Source organism: Hydra vulgaris, chromosome 10, assembly GCF_038396675.1.
Source record: "Hydra vulgaris chromosome 10, alternate assembly HydraT2T_AEP".
NCBI classification, from domain to species: Eukaryota; Metazoa; Cnidaria; class Hydrozoa; order Anthoathecata; family Hydridae; genus Hydra; species Hydra vulgaris.
Window position 1 is genome coordinate 3,990,476 of NC_088929.1, and position 18,492 is coordinate 4,008,967.

The 18,492-nt window shown below is 27.6% G+C and overlaps 1 protein-coding gene and 1 long non-coding RNA gene across 2 annotated transcripts; one reads left to right on the plus strand and one right to left on the minus strand.

The window, feature by feature from the left end:
• Positions 1-3,107: 3,107 nt before the first annotated feature.
• On the minus strand, positions 3,108-6,307 carry LOC136085733 (uncharacterized). The gene is made up of 3 exons (XR_010641147.1): positions 6,035-6,307; positions 4,104-5,939; positions 3,108-3,982 (listed from the first exon to the last, which is right to left on the minus strand). It is a non-coding gene; the product is annotated as an uncharacterized LOC136085733 (long non-coding RNA).
• Positions 6,308-10,574: 4,267 nt separating this feature from the next.
• LOC105843396 (histamine H2 receptor) lies at positions 10,575-11,531 on the plus strand. Its single transcript, XM_065808334.1, has one exon. The coding sequence runs from the start codon at positions 10,575-10,577 to the stop codon at positions 11,529-11,531; it is 957 nt and encodes a 318-aa protein (XP_065664406.1).
• Positions 11,532-18,492: the final 6,961 nt, after the last annotated feature.

Here is an 18,492-nt window from a genome sequence, read left to right on the forward strand (position 1 = left end):
ACACATACACATATATAAACATATGTGTGTGTGTCTACATCGTAGACACAAACACACACACACACACATATATATATATATGTGTGTCCTTTTTAAAAGCATTTTTTTTGAGGGTTTTTTGGCAAAGTTTAAAGATGTTCCACTTGCATTGTCTGTCAGTAAAACTGATGTAAATGAGACTTTTTTCATACAAGTCCACTTAAAACTTACCCATTAAAATAAAATAAAATACTAAATGGGTGTTTGTTATAAAATAATATTATCTTATTTTAGCAAAAATAAACTAATGTGAAACTAGACTGTTGTTTTTATTAAATATTAAAACGAAACAGTGCGTTTTTACAAAAAAACGCATTCAAAGTTACCCCATTTGTGGGGTAACTTTGAATGACTATTTAAATTAATATTATACGAAATCGTTTTATTTAAGTATTATTTTGAATTTGAATTATGTAAGAGTCAATCTTAGCCCCTATTTTCATTTCGTTAAATTTCAAATATTGTCAATAGTGAAGGAAGAGCAATTAAAAATACCTCAAAAACGTTCAAAGTAACCCCGGTTTACGGTAATAAGTTTATTCAAACAATTTCTTTCAAAAACAAACTTTTGTTTATATTTTGCTGTGTTTTTTTTAACATAGGCAACTAAATTGTTATAGCTAATATATAGGGTTATATACATTATCCTATATATGAAGGTTTAACACCACTGTAACTGTTTCAAGGTTCATTAAAATCTAAAATATAAATAAAACTAACAGAAAAACGCAAACTACTAAACTTAAAAATATACTTAGTGTTCAAAAACATGCGTGTAGAATTATATACGGAAAAAAAAGAAGGGAGCACACGAAACCCTTAATGCTTGACATGAAAATGATGAATATTTATGAAATAAATATTTATCAACACCTAATTTTTATGCATAAGTTTACAAATAACCTAACTCCAGTAAATTTTAATTGTAAGTTTAAAAAAAATATAAATGAAAAGTATTTCCTTAGAACAAACCAATCAAATTTCTTTAAATTGCCTAAGAAACTAAACAAGTTTACAGAGTGTTCAATAGCATTTCGCGGACCAAAAATATGGAACTATTTTAAAAAAAAAGAAGCTAAAAAAGATAATATGGTAAAATCATTAAACTCATTTAAGTTGCTAGCAAAAAAACACATTTTTAATTCGGAGGAATTACAAGAACTCCGTTAAGTTTTATCAAAATAGTTTAACTTTTTTATTCTTTGAAAAATTAATTGTACATATCTTTTGTAGTTATTTATGCAATGGTGTATATATTTTAAATCCTTGAGTATTTAACTTTGAAGTTTTTACATCTTACTTTTATCTGCATTTTATTTGAACATTTTGACGACATTTTATTTTTTCAAGGGGCTCTATGAAAAGATTGTGGTGGTATTGTATCACCCATATCTTCTTCGAGTCCCGGTCTGTTTTTTAAATTGTCTTATTTGTTTATATATTTTATTACGTGATAATCTTATGTAACTTATTTTATTAAACAGCAAAATATACTCTAAACAAAAAAAAAAAAAAAAAAAAAAAAAACCTATAAAAAACGTGTTTTTTTTTTAAAAAAACGCGTTAGTTTTTTTTGAGTCGCAACTCTAAGTTCTATTACTTCAAAACGCATATTTAGTTTTATTATTTCTACTGGTGCGGTGATATTCAAAGGTGCGATGATTTTCTATTACTTTTTACTAATTTATTGATTCTTTTACTTGCACTTTTACTAATAATATTAAAATTGCATTTAGGCATTACAAATTTCTGCAAGCAAAATAAAAAATGAAATGAAATAAACCCAAAAAAAGCTTTAATTAATTGTTATCCATAAATCTAAAATATACTTTAGGTAACTTGTAAATAGCTATTTAAAAATTTCAAGTAAAGTATTATATAAAGTTATGAATAATTTTTAAATATTAACACTTTTAAATAAAATACGATAAAAAAAGCAAATTTCGCTATGCGATTAGCCATTTTTATTTTCAAAAAACCTTTTAATAATCTGCCTCGATATCAAATAGAAATTAAAATAACACGTTGTTTTAACGTTGAATAATCGACGTTAGTTTATCAACCGTTAATCCACGTTGAAGTAGCGTAGAAAATTATGACATTAAACTTTCTACATCACTATGACGTTGAAAAGACATCGTATTACTCAATGTTACTTTATCGACGGTAAATCAACGTGAAAGCATCGTTGAAAGTTCCGACGTTAAAAATTTCAACCTTGCTTAGACGTAGACACAACGTCGTTTGCTTGTTGGGCTATAATTTTTTGATTTGAATAGACTCTAAAAGTCACATACTTGACTTGGACGTATACTTGCTCATCAATTCACCTATTTGTAGAAAAATCAAGTTTGAATTTACTTCCCATTTTATCACCAACACCTATTTTTTTATAATCTGCCGGTTAGCATCTCCTTACTTGATCACCTTTTCTCTGTTTTGTATTATTTTTCTTCATCTCAAGACTGCTCATTTTTAGATGTAGACTCTGATCAAATTAACCAAGCCTTTTCTTTTAATCCCTGTGCCAATATTGCTGATATTAGTGACTTATTTAGTGTGATTGCTCAGTGATGACTTGGGTTTAACACCACTGACCCTGCTGGTTCTAAAGCTCATAACTTCTGTCTTTCTCAATCTCTTACTCAAATAATTAACTTTGTTTTTCCAGAAGGATATGAACCACGGATTCTTTTTTCTGAGACAAGTTTGCTACCACTGCCCCACGACTGCTTTCATTTATTACTTTTCATTGGTTTCAAGTCAAGCCTCATTCTACTCCATATTTTTAATCTTCTTGTGCAGCTGCTATATTTAATCGTTATCCTTTTTTTATCTTTTTCACAATAACAACTCTCTTGAAAACAAACGCCTTTTTATTATTAAAAAAATCATTAAATGGTGCTGTCTGATGCCAAGTTAAATTACTCCCAGTTTATACAAAGAACTTTTCCTGATTTGACTCTTGAATCTTATGGCCATACTTTTCTTTTCATACCATTAAAACAAGTTAGCCCATTGTTAAACATCCGAATCACTCTGGCTTCTGTTGCTAAAGTCTTTTATCAATTAAACTCTACGGCTTGCGGCCTAGAAGACTTTTCAATCATATTCTCACAAAATTGTTCTGCAAAACTCTCTTTAATCATTTCAAAACTATTTAGTAAGTACTTGATTGTTTTCTTGCCTGATGGCAAAATTGAATCTGTTCTTTTAATTTTTAAAAACTCTGGTGAACATTTTGATTCATTCAACTATTGTTGATTAGTCTTCTTTATTATAAGCAAGGTCTTTGGAGGGTGTCAATTAATTCACAGTCCAGTGGAGCATACTATAAGACCATGGTAGACATCCCAAACAATTTTTTTTTTGATAATGAACAGGGACCATTTCCCGATTCCAAAAACGTATTAAACAAAATCATTCATTGGGGGCTTTTTGAGAAATTAGGTATTTTAGATTTTTGAGAGGTTGCGTGATAAAAAAATCACATGAAGTCTAATTTTGACGTTTTTTGTGTCAAAATGACGGTCTTTTAAAACCATGAAGGTTTGTTTTTCTATTCACGAGTTTGTATTCACTGTCAAATTGTCTTATATATATGAAACATGATGAATCCTTAAAATGAACCATTTCTTTTCATTTCCGAAAAAATGTATAACCTATTTTATATCTAAAACATATTTTTAGAGTCAATTTGGTATTTTTGGTTTAACTAGGAGGTATGTTAGGTTTTAGAAATGTGTCAATAAATTAAAAAATTAAAGGAGTTGCAAAAAATTAAATTTATTTGATCAAAAATTTTTAAAGTTATAAGCAACAGTTGCTTTTTTCAGTGCTGTAAGATAATTTGGGCTATGCTGCCCAACTTTTCGACTTTCTCAAAACTGCTTGAAGTCTTGATGAATAGACTCCCAGGCCTGCTCTGTCCAGTAACCTAATCCTAAAGATCATATATATCTTGTATTAGGAAATAGGATTGACAAATCAAAAATTAAATTTATTGTATTGTATTTATATTCAATATTATTAAATTTACTAAATAAACAATGTAGAAATCTTACCAAACTGTCCTCCCTTCATTTTGATGAACTCCTCAATATGTTGTTCTACTATGTGTACTTTTAAAGGAACTATGGCTCCCAGGTCCCTGTAGCTTGAGGAGAATTCCTTTATGTCGTCAATATATGTAGGACTAACAGATTTGCCAAAAAATCCTTGAACTATTTTGTTGAAGTCTCGTAAAACTTTTATATACTTGGCTGATTGAATACCCAGGCCTTTCTGTTGGAAAAATACTTCCAAGCTCTCGATTTTTTTCAGGAAAAGGTTGCAAGCATTGCCTTCCAGGCGATGCTGCCCTTGGTAAGATACCCGGTTGAGATTAATAGATCCCAAAAAAGAACTTATAGATATAAATCCCTCCTCCTTGGTTTCAAATAACTTTTTTTCCATTTCTGAGATTTACTTGTCCACTACACCTAGCGGTATATGTAGACATGGTATATTAACTATTTCAATTATCTTCTTGGTTGGGTCCCCAATTAATAGAGGTGGATGTACAACATTACTAAACTCTTTTGCATTTTCTAACTTTGCACCGTCCACCATCCAATCATCGTACAGTTTGCAAAGAGAAGACAACGTATAATGTTCAGATTTCATCATTTTGGGAGATGAGGTTTTACAGAATGGGCAAGGATGTTTAGATGCTGCTTTCTGTTTGCCAATCATCTGGAGCAAAATTTTCAGATCTTCTGATACAGTGTAGTCCAAAGAATTTATCTTCATATTATCAAGGATCATTTTTAAATTTACATAGCTTTCATTCATTGAGGGCAAAATGGCGAGAATGAGAGTTTTGTGAACACTTAAATCCTTAAAATCTTGGCTTGAATATCCTTCCCCATTTCGACTTTTTTTCTCTGGGACAGTATGTGTCTTCATTTCTGGTTTTATGTAATTGACAAAGTCACTTTAAGGTACCCTTGCCCCCCATCTACGCCAAGCTTGATATCAACATCATTAGGGACCTGATTTCTGTGTTAAAGGACCAGGGCCACAAGCTCTTCAACATCATTACAATATACTCCAGGAACCTTTTTTCTCAACCATCTAAACATGCAAAATCAAAAATTAGTTACCTAGCCACTTGTGTTATACTAAATAAATGTTAATACTCAACCTGTCTAAAACTTAATGAAAAATATTTATGTACATATTCAAAATACTTAAATAAAATGTGTTCTCTGCTAGAAATTTGTAAAAAAAAAAAGATTTTCATTTATTTTTACGTCCTTTTCCCCTGCATTACTCGTTTCCTTCATAAAAATAGAAAGCTTTTCTCCATTAAAAAGGTCTAGAATAGCATTATTATTGCTTATCAATTTCTTACTGAATCCTGGTTCAACATTTACACCCTCAGACCGAAGAAACTGATTTATCTTAATCATTTTATGATCACTGCAGTGAAGTTTCAGTTGAAGTAGATTAAGTTTTTCTGATGTAAAATATGGTTTTTTTGGCTCAGTTCCAATCCTGGCAACCATCTTATTAAAGCCATAAGTGTTTAGAATTATTTCTTTATCTGAACTAAGATCTTTCAAAGATCTTGAAAGAACTCTTTGTTTAGTCACAGGGGATGCCGACTGTACAATAGCTGACAAATTCTTTTGTCTCTCTAATTTGGTGCAAGGATGAGACTTTCCTTTTCCAATTTGGGCATAGAATGTATTGCATAAATTTCTCTCTACTAACTGGTTTTCAGGACCTCGAGCAACTGAATTTTCTGTAAAGCATTCTACCATTGGGACTGTAAACTTCAATTTTTCCATTCTTCCTTCCATTTTCACAGATGAAACATTCACATTTGCCCCCTCTAACAATTCTAGTGTTCAAATCTAAAAGAAAAAAATATTCTTGGCATGAATATGCAACATATTTATTTATATATCACCTAATTGTTTAATGAAAATTGTACTTATTTGGCATTTACCTTCATAACTTGGTCTGGATTTAAAGGTTGGATCTACACTCAACAACTTTTTTCTACATTTTGAGCAAATTATAACAGGGAGATCTGGGTTTTGGCTCGCATAATCTTGCCAAAAGTGCATTTTGAGAAGCTGGCAGTAATCATGTTTTCCATTTGATAAATTAGTTTTCACTTTGCAGTTAATAAATCTTAAATCTTTTGACTTCTGAAAACAGCAAATGCAGAACAACTTTACAAACTGTTTTTGCCTCATGAGGCATTTTCTTAACTAATTAATATATCTGAAAAAAAATTTCTTACTTGAATAAACTCTTTGTAAAATATAACAATGTCGACTTAAACACAAGTAGTGCTGCACAATTTCACATAAGTTGATATTAATTATGTAAACATTTACTAAAATCAGCTGATTAATTGGTAAACAGCTATTATTGGTAAACAAAGTATTTAAAATAATGTTTATTAAAAAAACCGGTTATTTTATAAACTTTTATTAGTCAAAAGTATATACATAAAGTACATATATTAAGTACATACATTAAGTATATATATTAATCAAAAGTTAATCAATATAAAATATTTCAAACTTTTTAGCTTGTTCTGAACACAGTGCAGTGGAGCATACTTCAAGACCATGGTAGACATCCCAAACAATTTTTTCCTCTCAAAACCTCTCTAAATCTAAAATACCTAATTTCACAAAAAGCCCCCAATGGATGATTTTGTTTAATACGTTTTTGGAATCGGGAAATGGTCCCTGTTCATTATCAAATTTGTTTGGGATGTCTACCATGGTCTTGAATTATGCTCCACTGCACTGTGAATTACGTCAACAATTTTACGGCAATTTTTACCTCATCCCTCTCTCTTGTCAACAATTAGTCAAGCTTTCAGAGACCCTTCTATAATACTACGTCAATAAAAAAAAATATTTATTTTTTAACTTAGAAACATATTTCCAATTTATAAAAACAAAGACTTACTCCGAACAAAAAAAAGTTTAATTGGTTCAAAAAAACGTATACACAAAACATGTTTTAAAAATGAACATATTTCAAGTTAGGAAAACATTTCAAAGTGTCAATCATCAACACTTTAACTTTAGACCTAATCCGATTTCACCGTAAAAGCCAATTATTTTTGATTTAGTCTAGTATAACAAAAAGTGCATTTAACAAATTGTCTAAACCAGGAGTCTGCAACCTTTTGAGACGGAACAGCCAAAAGTTACCATTTACAAAAATTTTCAGTCTTTAAAGAGCTACCAACATCTTTATTTCAATATTATGTTAATATTAGTGCATGGAGCTAAAGAGCCTCATCTTGAGATCCAAAGAGGCTTGCAAGCCGCAGGTTACCTTTCTTTGCTTTAAACGTTTAAATAGTATAATATAGACCATGTACTTACATAAATCTTTTTTGTTTGCACAGTAGCTTAACCAACAATAACTTTGAAAAAAAAATAGTTTTACGAGTAAACATCTTGTGTGCGCTTATTTTACTTCTGTACGCGTCGAATATTTTTAAAGCACATCACGGTTTTTAAAAAGTAGGATTATAAGTAGCTTTATAAAAATACTGAAAATTGAGCGAGTGCGTAACACAGGACAGCAAACGTTGCCTAATTTTTTCTTTTTTTAAGTAATTAAATTTATTTAAAAAAGTAACATTGTTGACATCAACTTGTTTTGGCAACCCTCTCACTGATGCCTCCACTTTACGTCTTCTTGGATAATCATCTTTTTTTGTTATATATATATATATATATATATATATTTCGTTATCTTCATAATAAATTATTTACAATATTTTTTAGTTAAGATGTGACGGGAGCAGGCTGAAGACTTATCATCCACCCCCGTTGTATCATTTACATAGTAAATAAATAGTAAGCTATCATATAAAAAAAATATATTACAATGTCAGTAAAATAATATTACAATGTCAATAAAATAACTTTAAATACTTTGAAATAAAAAGTGTTACACTTTTTTTTTCTTTTTTTTTGTTTTGTTTTGTTTGAATAAATACAACTTAAAATAAATAAAAATTAAAAAAATTTAAAAATAAGTAAAGATGTATAGAGGATGTAAAGAGCTTTTTAACAAAAGGAAAAGTTGAAAAATAAAAGAGAATAAAATAGAAATTAAAAATAAAGTAGAACTTGAGATACGTCATAATCAAGTAACTGTTTTTCCGAGAAATTGTAGTTTTGAAATGTAGTTTTATACTTATCAAAAATTTCAGGTCAATCTTTTTAAAGTAAACCTTTATTATAATAAAGGTATACCTTTATTACAATAAAGGTATTTATTATAACAAGGTAATAATGTAATAAAGGTATACCTTTATTATAATAGGTATACCTTTATTATTATTTATATAAGGTATGCCTTTATTAAAATAAAGGTATACATTTATTATGATAAAGGTATATCTTTATTATAATAATAAAGATATTATAATATTATCATAATAATAAAGGTATATCATTATTATATCCCTAGTTGTTGTTCTTTTTCCGATATTATTTTGTAATAAATTTGAGAATAAATTTTTTAGCTTTTTTTTTCAGGTTTTTAAACAGGTAAATTTTGTAAATTTTATTTTTTCGTTTTGATAAAATTTTTTTTTAGTATTTTTCAATATAGTTTTTGTTTTTAGAAGATTTAATAAGTTCTTTTGGAATCCATTGACTTTGTAGTCGTTCAATACTGACCTCTCATGGAAACCATACATACAATTAATTGCAAAATTATCTTTTGCCAAGGTTGCTTTTCTTAATCGTGCTCTTCATTATCTTACTCCTGATTCAATTCTCTACCTCTACAAATCTTTTTTTTTTTCCTTGTATAGAATACTGTTGTCATATTAGGGCTGGTTCTTTTTACAATGCTTTTTCTCTTCTAGACAAGGTCCAAAAACTCATTGTGTACAAAGTTGGGCCTGCTATATTTGGCTAACTTGGGCCACTCTCCTATTATTGTAAGGTTGCGTCGCTTTCTTTTTTCTAGAAATCACGGTTAATATGTTCACAGCTTAAGCCATCATCCCTAGTTCGATCAACTAAAACTTATTCTCTTTTGACTCGTCATTTAGCAACTTCGCATCCTATGACAGTATGTGTCCTTCATTTTCTAAAAACTTTTTAAAATGTTGAAAAAAAACCTATTCAATAAAAAAATTATAAGGTAGCAGTTAATCATTAAAAAAAGCGAGTTATAAAAAAGTAGTTTCCGAGAATTAAATGCTACTCATTGACGTCGTTTCGCGTAATTCTTTTCGCGTAATTCATACATTAGTGTTGTTGTCATAGCGAGCTTTTGTTTAGCTATGACGTCAAGGTGCCTAATTATTAAATATAGACAGTATTGTTTGTCGCGTTACGTTTGGATAATAATAGAAAATAAAGATAACTTCGAATAATAAAAAAATTTAACTTATGTTTTGTTTTGTTTTTAGTGTACATTTGTTTGATAAAAATATAAGTAAACGTTTTCATTTTATTAGAATATATTTTAAACAAAAATGAATATGAAATATATTATATATGAATAGATTTAAAAAGTGCTTTACGACGAAAGGATATATTTTCAAAATTTTTAATGTTAAGAACTAATTTAGTTTGGTTTTTGTTTTATGGAAAAAGTGAAAAAAAAAAGAATAGTTTTGTTGTTACTGTTTTGATATTATAATATAATGACTATAGTGTGAATAATTCTCAATAAATAGTTTTTTTATTTATTGAGAATTTAATTTTATTGAATTCATAATGTTATTATTCCATTTTGTTATTGAAAAAATGTTTTTGTTTTATTATTAACAATATAAAAACGTATTATTGCTTTTTGAAATTATTGTGCAAACTTATTATTGTATCTTGTTTAAAAACTAATATATTTTTATATTTTCTCAATTATTTGATCAACCATGTGAAATTACATATACTTTAAATAGCTATCGTTTATCTGCTTTAAAAATCAGGACAGAAAAAATTAACAGTGCAAATCATAATGAATAAATCATTAATCATTTATTTTTTTAAATATTTATATATATATATATATATATATATATATATATATATATATTTATATATATATATATATATATATATATATATATTTATATATATATATATATATATATAAGTTTTTTTTTATTTATGTGTATATAAAAAGTTATTTCATAACAAATAATTTTTTGAAAAATATAAATAATATATAATTAAATTTTTATAAATATATATACATTTATATTTTTATAAATATATATACATTTATATTTTTATAAATATATAATATATATATATATATATATATATATATATATATATATATATATATATATATATATATATATATATATATATATATATATATATATATATATATATATATTATATATATATATATATACAATTTAAAGTTGTGTTTTCAAAAAATTATTTGTTATGAAATAACTTTTTTTAAATGAATTTTTTTGTATTTATACATTTTTATATATTTATAAAATAAAATCAAAAAGTTCAAAAAAAACCATGAATGGAACATTATGCAACAATACCTCATGCAAAGATAATGTGATGTTGACACTACCTTCTGATGTGAAATTTATACTTGGTGTGGATGTTTTTATAATATTTATTGCTTTAGTGCTTAATATAATTGGCATATCATTGCTTTTCACTCGAAAGTTAAAAAATTTATCTCCACAAAATATTTTCATTATGCATATGAGTTTTGTATCTATTGTAAACATCTTCAATAATGCTGTGGCTGTGCATTGGAAATACCAAAGTTCAAGATTCACTAAAACTTTTGTTGCAGTATATTACTTTGCACATATGGCTTATATTATTAATCTCTGTCTACTTTCATTAGATCGATTTATGTTTGTAGCATTCCCATTCAAATATCGAACAAAAATGACAAATTTTATTGTTTCTTGTAGTCTTGTTGTTTTATGGTTGTTTTCAGTGATATTCGGACTTTTAATAAGGTATGGTGGTATTGCTAATGATTGGTTTTATAGTAATGCAGCATATCTGTATAATGGGTTTGTTATAGCATTAGCATTCTGCATATATACTTATATTGTAATTAAAATTCATTATTCATCTTTAAAAAATGATAACCAATTAGTAAATAAGAAGGCAAAGAAGCTATTCATTATGCCATTTTTGATTATCTCATCTTTTTTTGTATTTGTTTTTCTTCCTCATTTAATTGCTGAAAATGTAAAAATTAAATCAAAAAATACAAAAAAGCTGTTGTTGTTAGCATTGATTGGAATCAATTTATTAAATAATGTATCAGACCCTATCATTTATATATATCTTCAACCTGATGCATGGAAAAAACTTGCGTTACTTACAAGGAAGTTCAAAGGACTTTTTACTTTTCAGAATTTTAACTTTTTAAATCATAAAAAAAGAGCTGCAAGCTTGACAAAGTACCAATCTTTTGAAATTAATATTGAAACAATAGAACCATAAAAACAATATATGAGCTTATTATTATTAATATTTATACAGTTATGCTTGTTTTCATTGATTATTTCAAGAATATTCAATATAAATATTCTCAGCAATACTAGTATTTTGTAATAATATTTGTTTTACCATATAAATTTATTTATTATATATAAAACTAAATATTTTTTTATTATTTTGAAGTACTTAAACATTTAGCATTATTTATTGTTTATTTTTTTCTTTAACCTTGCTTAAAATTAGTTTGATTTAAATATATATATTTATATTTATATATATATATATATATATATATATATATATATATATATATATATATATATATATATATATATATATATATATATATATATATATATATATATAGTGCTTGAAGTGGGGCAGGATATGCCGGGATGCCATCCCATTACCACTTTTATAAAATATAAACCATCTTGCTACCTTTTTATAAATCTCTATATATTTAACAATGGTTATGGGGGATAGCATTTTTGATTTACTAAATACCATCCTGTTACTTTTTTTCTCCACTTCCAGCACTGTATATATATATATATATACATATATACATATATATATATATATATATATATATATATATATATATATATATATATATATATATATATATATATATATATATATATATATATTTATACATATATATATATATATATATATATATACATATATATATTATATATATATATATTTATATATATTTATACATATATATATAAATATATATATATGTATATATATATATATATATATATATATATATATATATGTGTATATATATATATATATATATATATATATATATATATATATATATATATATATATATATATATATATATATATATATATATATACAGTGCCGGTTTTAGCACTACCAGCGCCCTGGGCGAAATTTAACCCCATTCAAAAAAAAGCAAAGGGTAAAATAACCAATTAGTTTCGCCCCTTTATATTCGGCGTCCTGGGCCATCGCCCAACCAGGCCCTACCCTAATGCCCCCACTATATATATATATATATATATATATATATATATATATATATATATATATATATATATATATATATATATATATATATATATATGTATGTATGTATTATTTGTGTTATGTTTTTATATGTACTTGACATATAATTTAATAAAAAAGAAAAATATTTGAAACTCCATGATCTTTTGGCATTGAGTTCAATTAATAGATTTCAAATCAAATACCTTCTCTGAACAATTTTTAGGTTTTAAGAAGAATATTAAATATTAAATCTTATAAGATGTACCAGTTTTGTTTTTTTTGAGATTTAAAGTTTTTTTTGTCAAACTCTATATTATTCATGACAGGTAAACTGTTTTGATTTGCAGATTTTAATTCCAATTATTTCCTTCATATCATTCCTTCATATCATTTTTTAATATCTTTATTTGTTTTTTTATTAGTTTAGAGTAATGATTCTTTTTTGAATTTTTTTATTTTGATTGTTATTTTTATTTCTTTTTTTCAAGTAATTAACATTTTGCTCATTTTTTTGAAAATTTTCTTATAGCTTTGGCGATCCATGGGCATTTTTAAGTATATTTTTATACGGTTGGTGATCCATGAGGTTTTTTAAATATTTCTTATATCTTAGGTGATACATGAACATTTTTAAGTATGTACTATAGATTTTGTTTGATTGAAAGTTCTGTTTTTCACGAAAACCTGTAAGTTCTCGATAAATACATTTACTTATTTTACAAGTTGCTCTAGCATGACTCGCAGGTTTAGATTTGCATAAACTTGGACTAGGATAGAGATTTCTAAAATCACATACGCAGATTTCTTAAGCAGACTCAGTAGCAAACCATTCATTTTGAATTTTAATTTTTCTATTAGACTGTTCCGCAACTAATTTTGCATACTGGAAAGCTAATTTAATGCAAATTTTTTGTTAGGCCATAATGCGAGCCAGCTTATTATTTAAGATGATTCACTAGAATTCAAAGTTCTTTATCATTAGTAAATGCTCTTTTTACATCATTTTTCTCATTGTCGTGAAATACGGTGTTCATTTAATTATCATTGTAGGTTATGTAGTGTCTTAATTGAATTTAATTGTAATGGAAGGCAAGCTTTGTAGTGTTTAATCACTGTTCAGTTGAATTGTAATGGAAGACAGACTTTGTAGCGTTCAATCACTAGCAATAAAATATGTTACCATATAATATTCAATCCAAATTGTAGTTTTCTCGAAAATAAATAGAAAAAAATATAAGAAAGCACCGATAAGAAAGCACCGCGTAAGAGCCTTAGATCTTTTTGGTCCACCTTAATAGCTATTAATAAATAGAACTCTTATTTTACAATTAAGGTGAAGGAAGTCATTAGGACAACTTTTTCATATACTTTCAGATTTAATTATTGAAGTAAATTAGAATTATGACATATTTAATATAAAGAGAAAATTATTTTCATACGAGAGTTTACACCTTTTTTTTTTACAAAAAAAAGTTTATAATTCCAGGACTGTTAAAAGGTTAAAAAATATTGCGAAAAAAGACGATGGTGGTGGCAATAGCACAAGTATATATACTCTATATGTTTTCACCAAGACTTAGCGCAACTGTTAAACTTCTATTAACTGTTAAACTTCTATTTGCTTAAATATCATTTCTTTTTGTAAATAATGTGCATTTGACTAGATTTGTATAGAAAGTTAAATATACCACCAGTATGTTCATGCTTATTTCAAACGAGAATATTTTGCAGTATGTTTATGCTTATGTCAAATTAAAATGTTGTATCTAATCACCTTGTGGTGTTTGAAAGAGATGTTTACGATTTTAACTCTTCCCTAAATGAGGATTTATAAACTTTACATGATCAAATTTTGCGTAAGCATTTGAACTTAAAAAAATCTACTGCAATCACACAATGAATGACATTGTCGGTCAACAGCGCGGAAAAAAAAAACTTTTTCTCCAACCGTGTGGTCAAACCAGGGAACACTTTAACCTAAAACGCGGTAAATTAAACAAATATCAATAACTTCAAAAATTGAACTATCATTATGATAGTACTTAACTTTAACTTTTTAACTAAAAACTTTTAACTCTAACTTTTTTAACTAAAACTATTTTCATTCAAAAGCAAGACTGTAATCACAGCACGGTTTGTAGATTTGGGGTCCTAATATCAATGAAATACCCTATGGAAACCCTTTTAAAGGGTGATAGTGCATGTCATATGGTACACAAAATAAGTGATTTGAAAATCCTGGATTAAAATCCAACAGACTTATTTAACTTTGTTTTACTACGAATACCCATACATTTAGGCTACGAGTAGCCCAAAAAGTTTATTGAAAAGAAAATTTTTTTGCATTTTTTTTTACAAAACACAACATATTAGCCTGTAAAATTCAAACCAATACTCTTTAATTAATTTATTTTCTAAATGTGTTTGTTTTCAAGTTCTGTTACAACCTTGGATTTACATTAATGGATTACAGAGAAAAGGCATGTTCTGAAGAAAATTTTCTTTTCTAAAAAAAATTAAATTCTCTTGCTGTTGTAGTCAATGACACATTTTAAAAGGTGACTGGCATAATCTGGGTGCAATGGATCTCTCTTAAATCTCTCCCAGTGAGATTTGAAGTTGGAATGTAGAGCTTCTGTTGCCTGCTCACTAAAGAGGCCGAGTCCAATTTGTTTCATCTTGATGAACTGTGGCACGTGGTAAAACACTGCATGCACTTTGGGAGTCACAGAAATAGGAAGGTTGGTGTAGCTAAGTTTGAACTGTTCAATCTTGGATTCATAGTCAAGCGCCCACTGTCTTGAATAGTGTGAGTTTTTGAATGAAGCCAAGAGCTGGACTGAAACCTTCTTTTTCTGAAAGCTGTTGAAGCTTATCCAGACCTCTTAGAAGCTTCATGCAATCGTTCCCATTGAAATGCCCCCATGGTAAGGCTGGATAGGGATATGAAGTGATGGAGGCCATTCCTTGGCCCTTGGCCACAGGTTGCAAAGATTTTTAAAGATGTGATTCACAACTCCAAGTAACAAGTGGAGCTCCATTGGTGGAGTAGCCTCAAGGACAAACTTGTCATCTTGAAATTCAATCAAAGGTACATTAATGACATTTTTGAATTCCTTCGACTTTCTTGAATCTCCTCCTGCCTGGATGTATTCAGAATGCTGTCTTCTGATCTGGCCAAAAGTCCGAAGTTGTCCACAATTTTCAAGACCTGGAGATGCAGCATCACACAAACAAAAAGGGTGTTTGCTACTGTGAGACTGAATGCCACAAAGAATTTTGGCCAGCTTTAGGTCACAAGAGACAACCAAAGAACCTGTTTGGAATTTTTCTCTGGTTGTAGGTTTGATAGAAATTGACTTGAAGTCAAAAATTTTAGGCACATGATTGATAATTCCAGCGCAAAGTTTTCCAATTTGAGATCTGCATGAAACACAAGTAGCCAAAGGCACTCTTTCATCACTGAAATATATGTCTGTCTGAATCAGTTGAAGAATTTTCAACTTATAGTTTTCAGTCAACTCTTGATCACCCTTTTTCATGCATATAACACAAACAGATTTTCTGCAATCTTCATGAGTTTTTGCAAATGTAGGCATCTTTAAATTTATTTAAAAAGCGCTCACTGTGTTTACATTTTGCCTTTTTCTTTGATTAATTTCTGCCATTTCCTGAAAAAATTATTGGCCGGTAATTTTTTAACCGAGGGGCAAAGTTCGAATTTGAAAATTTATCTTGATACATCGGAACAGCAATAAGATGCATATGTGGATAAATACTTATAAAATAAAAAAGTTTTGTTTTTATGCATTACATTTTATATTATATATATTGTTTAAACAAAGCATGTCTTGTAGCATTTTAAGCACTTAAATAGATCGCATTATGGTATGCAAAAGCTTATAAACTTCTTGACCAAAATTATGCTTTGGATGTTAATAAGGGATTTTAAAACCCTTTATTTTGGGCTCCCATAGGCATGCACCATCACCCCTTAAAAGGATTTTCATAGGATATTATGACCCCAAATCTACAAACCGTGACAGAGCGGCCCGGCGTACGCTCATCATCAATAATTTGTAAATTTTATTGATTGTGAATATATTAAAATTAAATTATTTTCACACTAAAAGGTGTTTGGATAAAATTGAAAAGCTGTGAATATAGTAAAAAATATAGAATAATATAGTAAAAAATACTTTTACAACCCTTTTACGGTTTTTTTCTGAGTCTCAAGTCAGCGTAATTTTTTCAAAATTTTCTAATTTTATAAGCATAAATATACTCAAGTTTTGAGATTGTATAATGCTTAAATGTGTTATATCTAAAATATCAAAAAATCATTTAGTAGACTGGTAACAACAAATAAGTTAAAAAGAAGCAAAAAGCACCAATAACTTTAAAGTTTGTTTTTTTACTCGATATGTTACAAGTAGCACAGCAGATCCATTGATCACCTCTATATCCATAGACATTGCACTTATTACAAACAGTGTGATCGTCTTCATTATCGCAATCATTTTGTAATTCATCTTCGTTTTAGTCGTTTTTTCTTTTTTTTTTTTTTTGACGCTTTTTCTCTTGTTCGTTTTAAACATACTTCAGATGTAAAACCATAGCAAAACTTAATAACACAAGCAGACATTTTACGATAACAGGTTTCAGAATATTTGTACTGCAATTGCTTCAGAAAAAAAATCTATGATTGTCTGCCTTCTGAAGTTGGTATAAAAATGGATGCTGATGAAGCTGATGACATTGATGGTGAGAGAAAAACATTATTAAAGCAAGTGTTTTAAGGGCTTGGCATTAAACATGGCCTTGAATATGGTTTTTTAGAACAACTTCTTACTTTTTTCACAGTAAAAAAATTCTCAAATAGGATGAGTAGCTCTAGTAAATAACTTTTTGATATTCGCCCAGTGTGCTTTTTCACATGTTTCAGAAGCACATTACGCTATTTTCATTTTACATATTGAAAAATAATGTTTTTAGAGATTGAAGTAGATTGGATGATCAGGATGATGATCATCCAATCTACTTCAATCTCTAAAAACATGGCTAAGAGTATTATACTTGTGTTCTTTTTGCAAGATGGTTTGTATAAATTAGTATATTTTGGTATGTTTGGAAAGTATTTCGTAAAACATTCTTCCCGCCCTTACTTCTAGTATAAGCAGTTTTATTTGGGACACCTTAAACCCAGTTTATAAATAAATTTTCACATTAGTAAATTACATATGGTGGCAATACCTGCCCGCTAGCAGAGCAAGTAGAGTTTGCAGTAATTTACTTACAATCTGAGCCATAAATACTCTGCGGCACTCTTACAGAACCTCTTTTTTTGAATAAGTTGTGCTTTCGGGTCAGTGGTAAACTCTGATTCATCAGAGTTAAATATTTGAATAGGGAGGTTTATTATTTGCGCATCTTTCAAATTTTTTTTTTTTAACTAATTTAAACCATTCTAATGGTCTATAGACTTTCAGCGTTACTTCTATAATTGTTTTATTATTTTGTTTTTCTTGGTGATGTAATATTTTATTTTTCTCCAGGAAGGCGGGCAACAAATCATTACTTGTTCGAAAATCTAAAAACGCGTTTAATTTTTTAAAATGTTTGAAAATAATTCATCCTAGTTTTTTTTTTTTTTTCTTCGTAGAGTTGATTCGGAATATCATATAAAAATATCAAAGATACTATAAGATCATTTTTTTATTAATAACTTTTTTGTTGTTCAATTTTTGTAATATAATGAGTTGTTTATGAAATTATTGAATCCAAAGAAGACAGTAAATATTCTTCTTTTTCTTTTTTTTTTCAAAGTTTTATAAAAAGTTTCCTTAAAAATAATTCTCCTTTTTTTTCTCTGCATGTAAAGCAGCTTATATATTTAATTATAATATGATATATTACATAATTAACTATAATA

What these genes read in the sequence shown, in the direction of transcription:
- LOC105843396 (XM_065808334.1), top strand. Translation starts at nt 10,575, where the DNA reads ATGAATGGAACATTATGCAACAATACCTCATGCAAAGATAATGTGATG.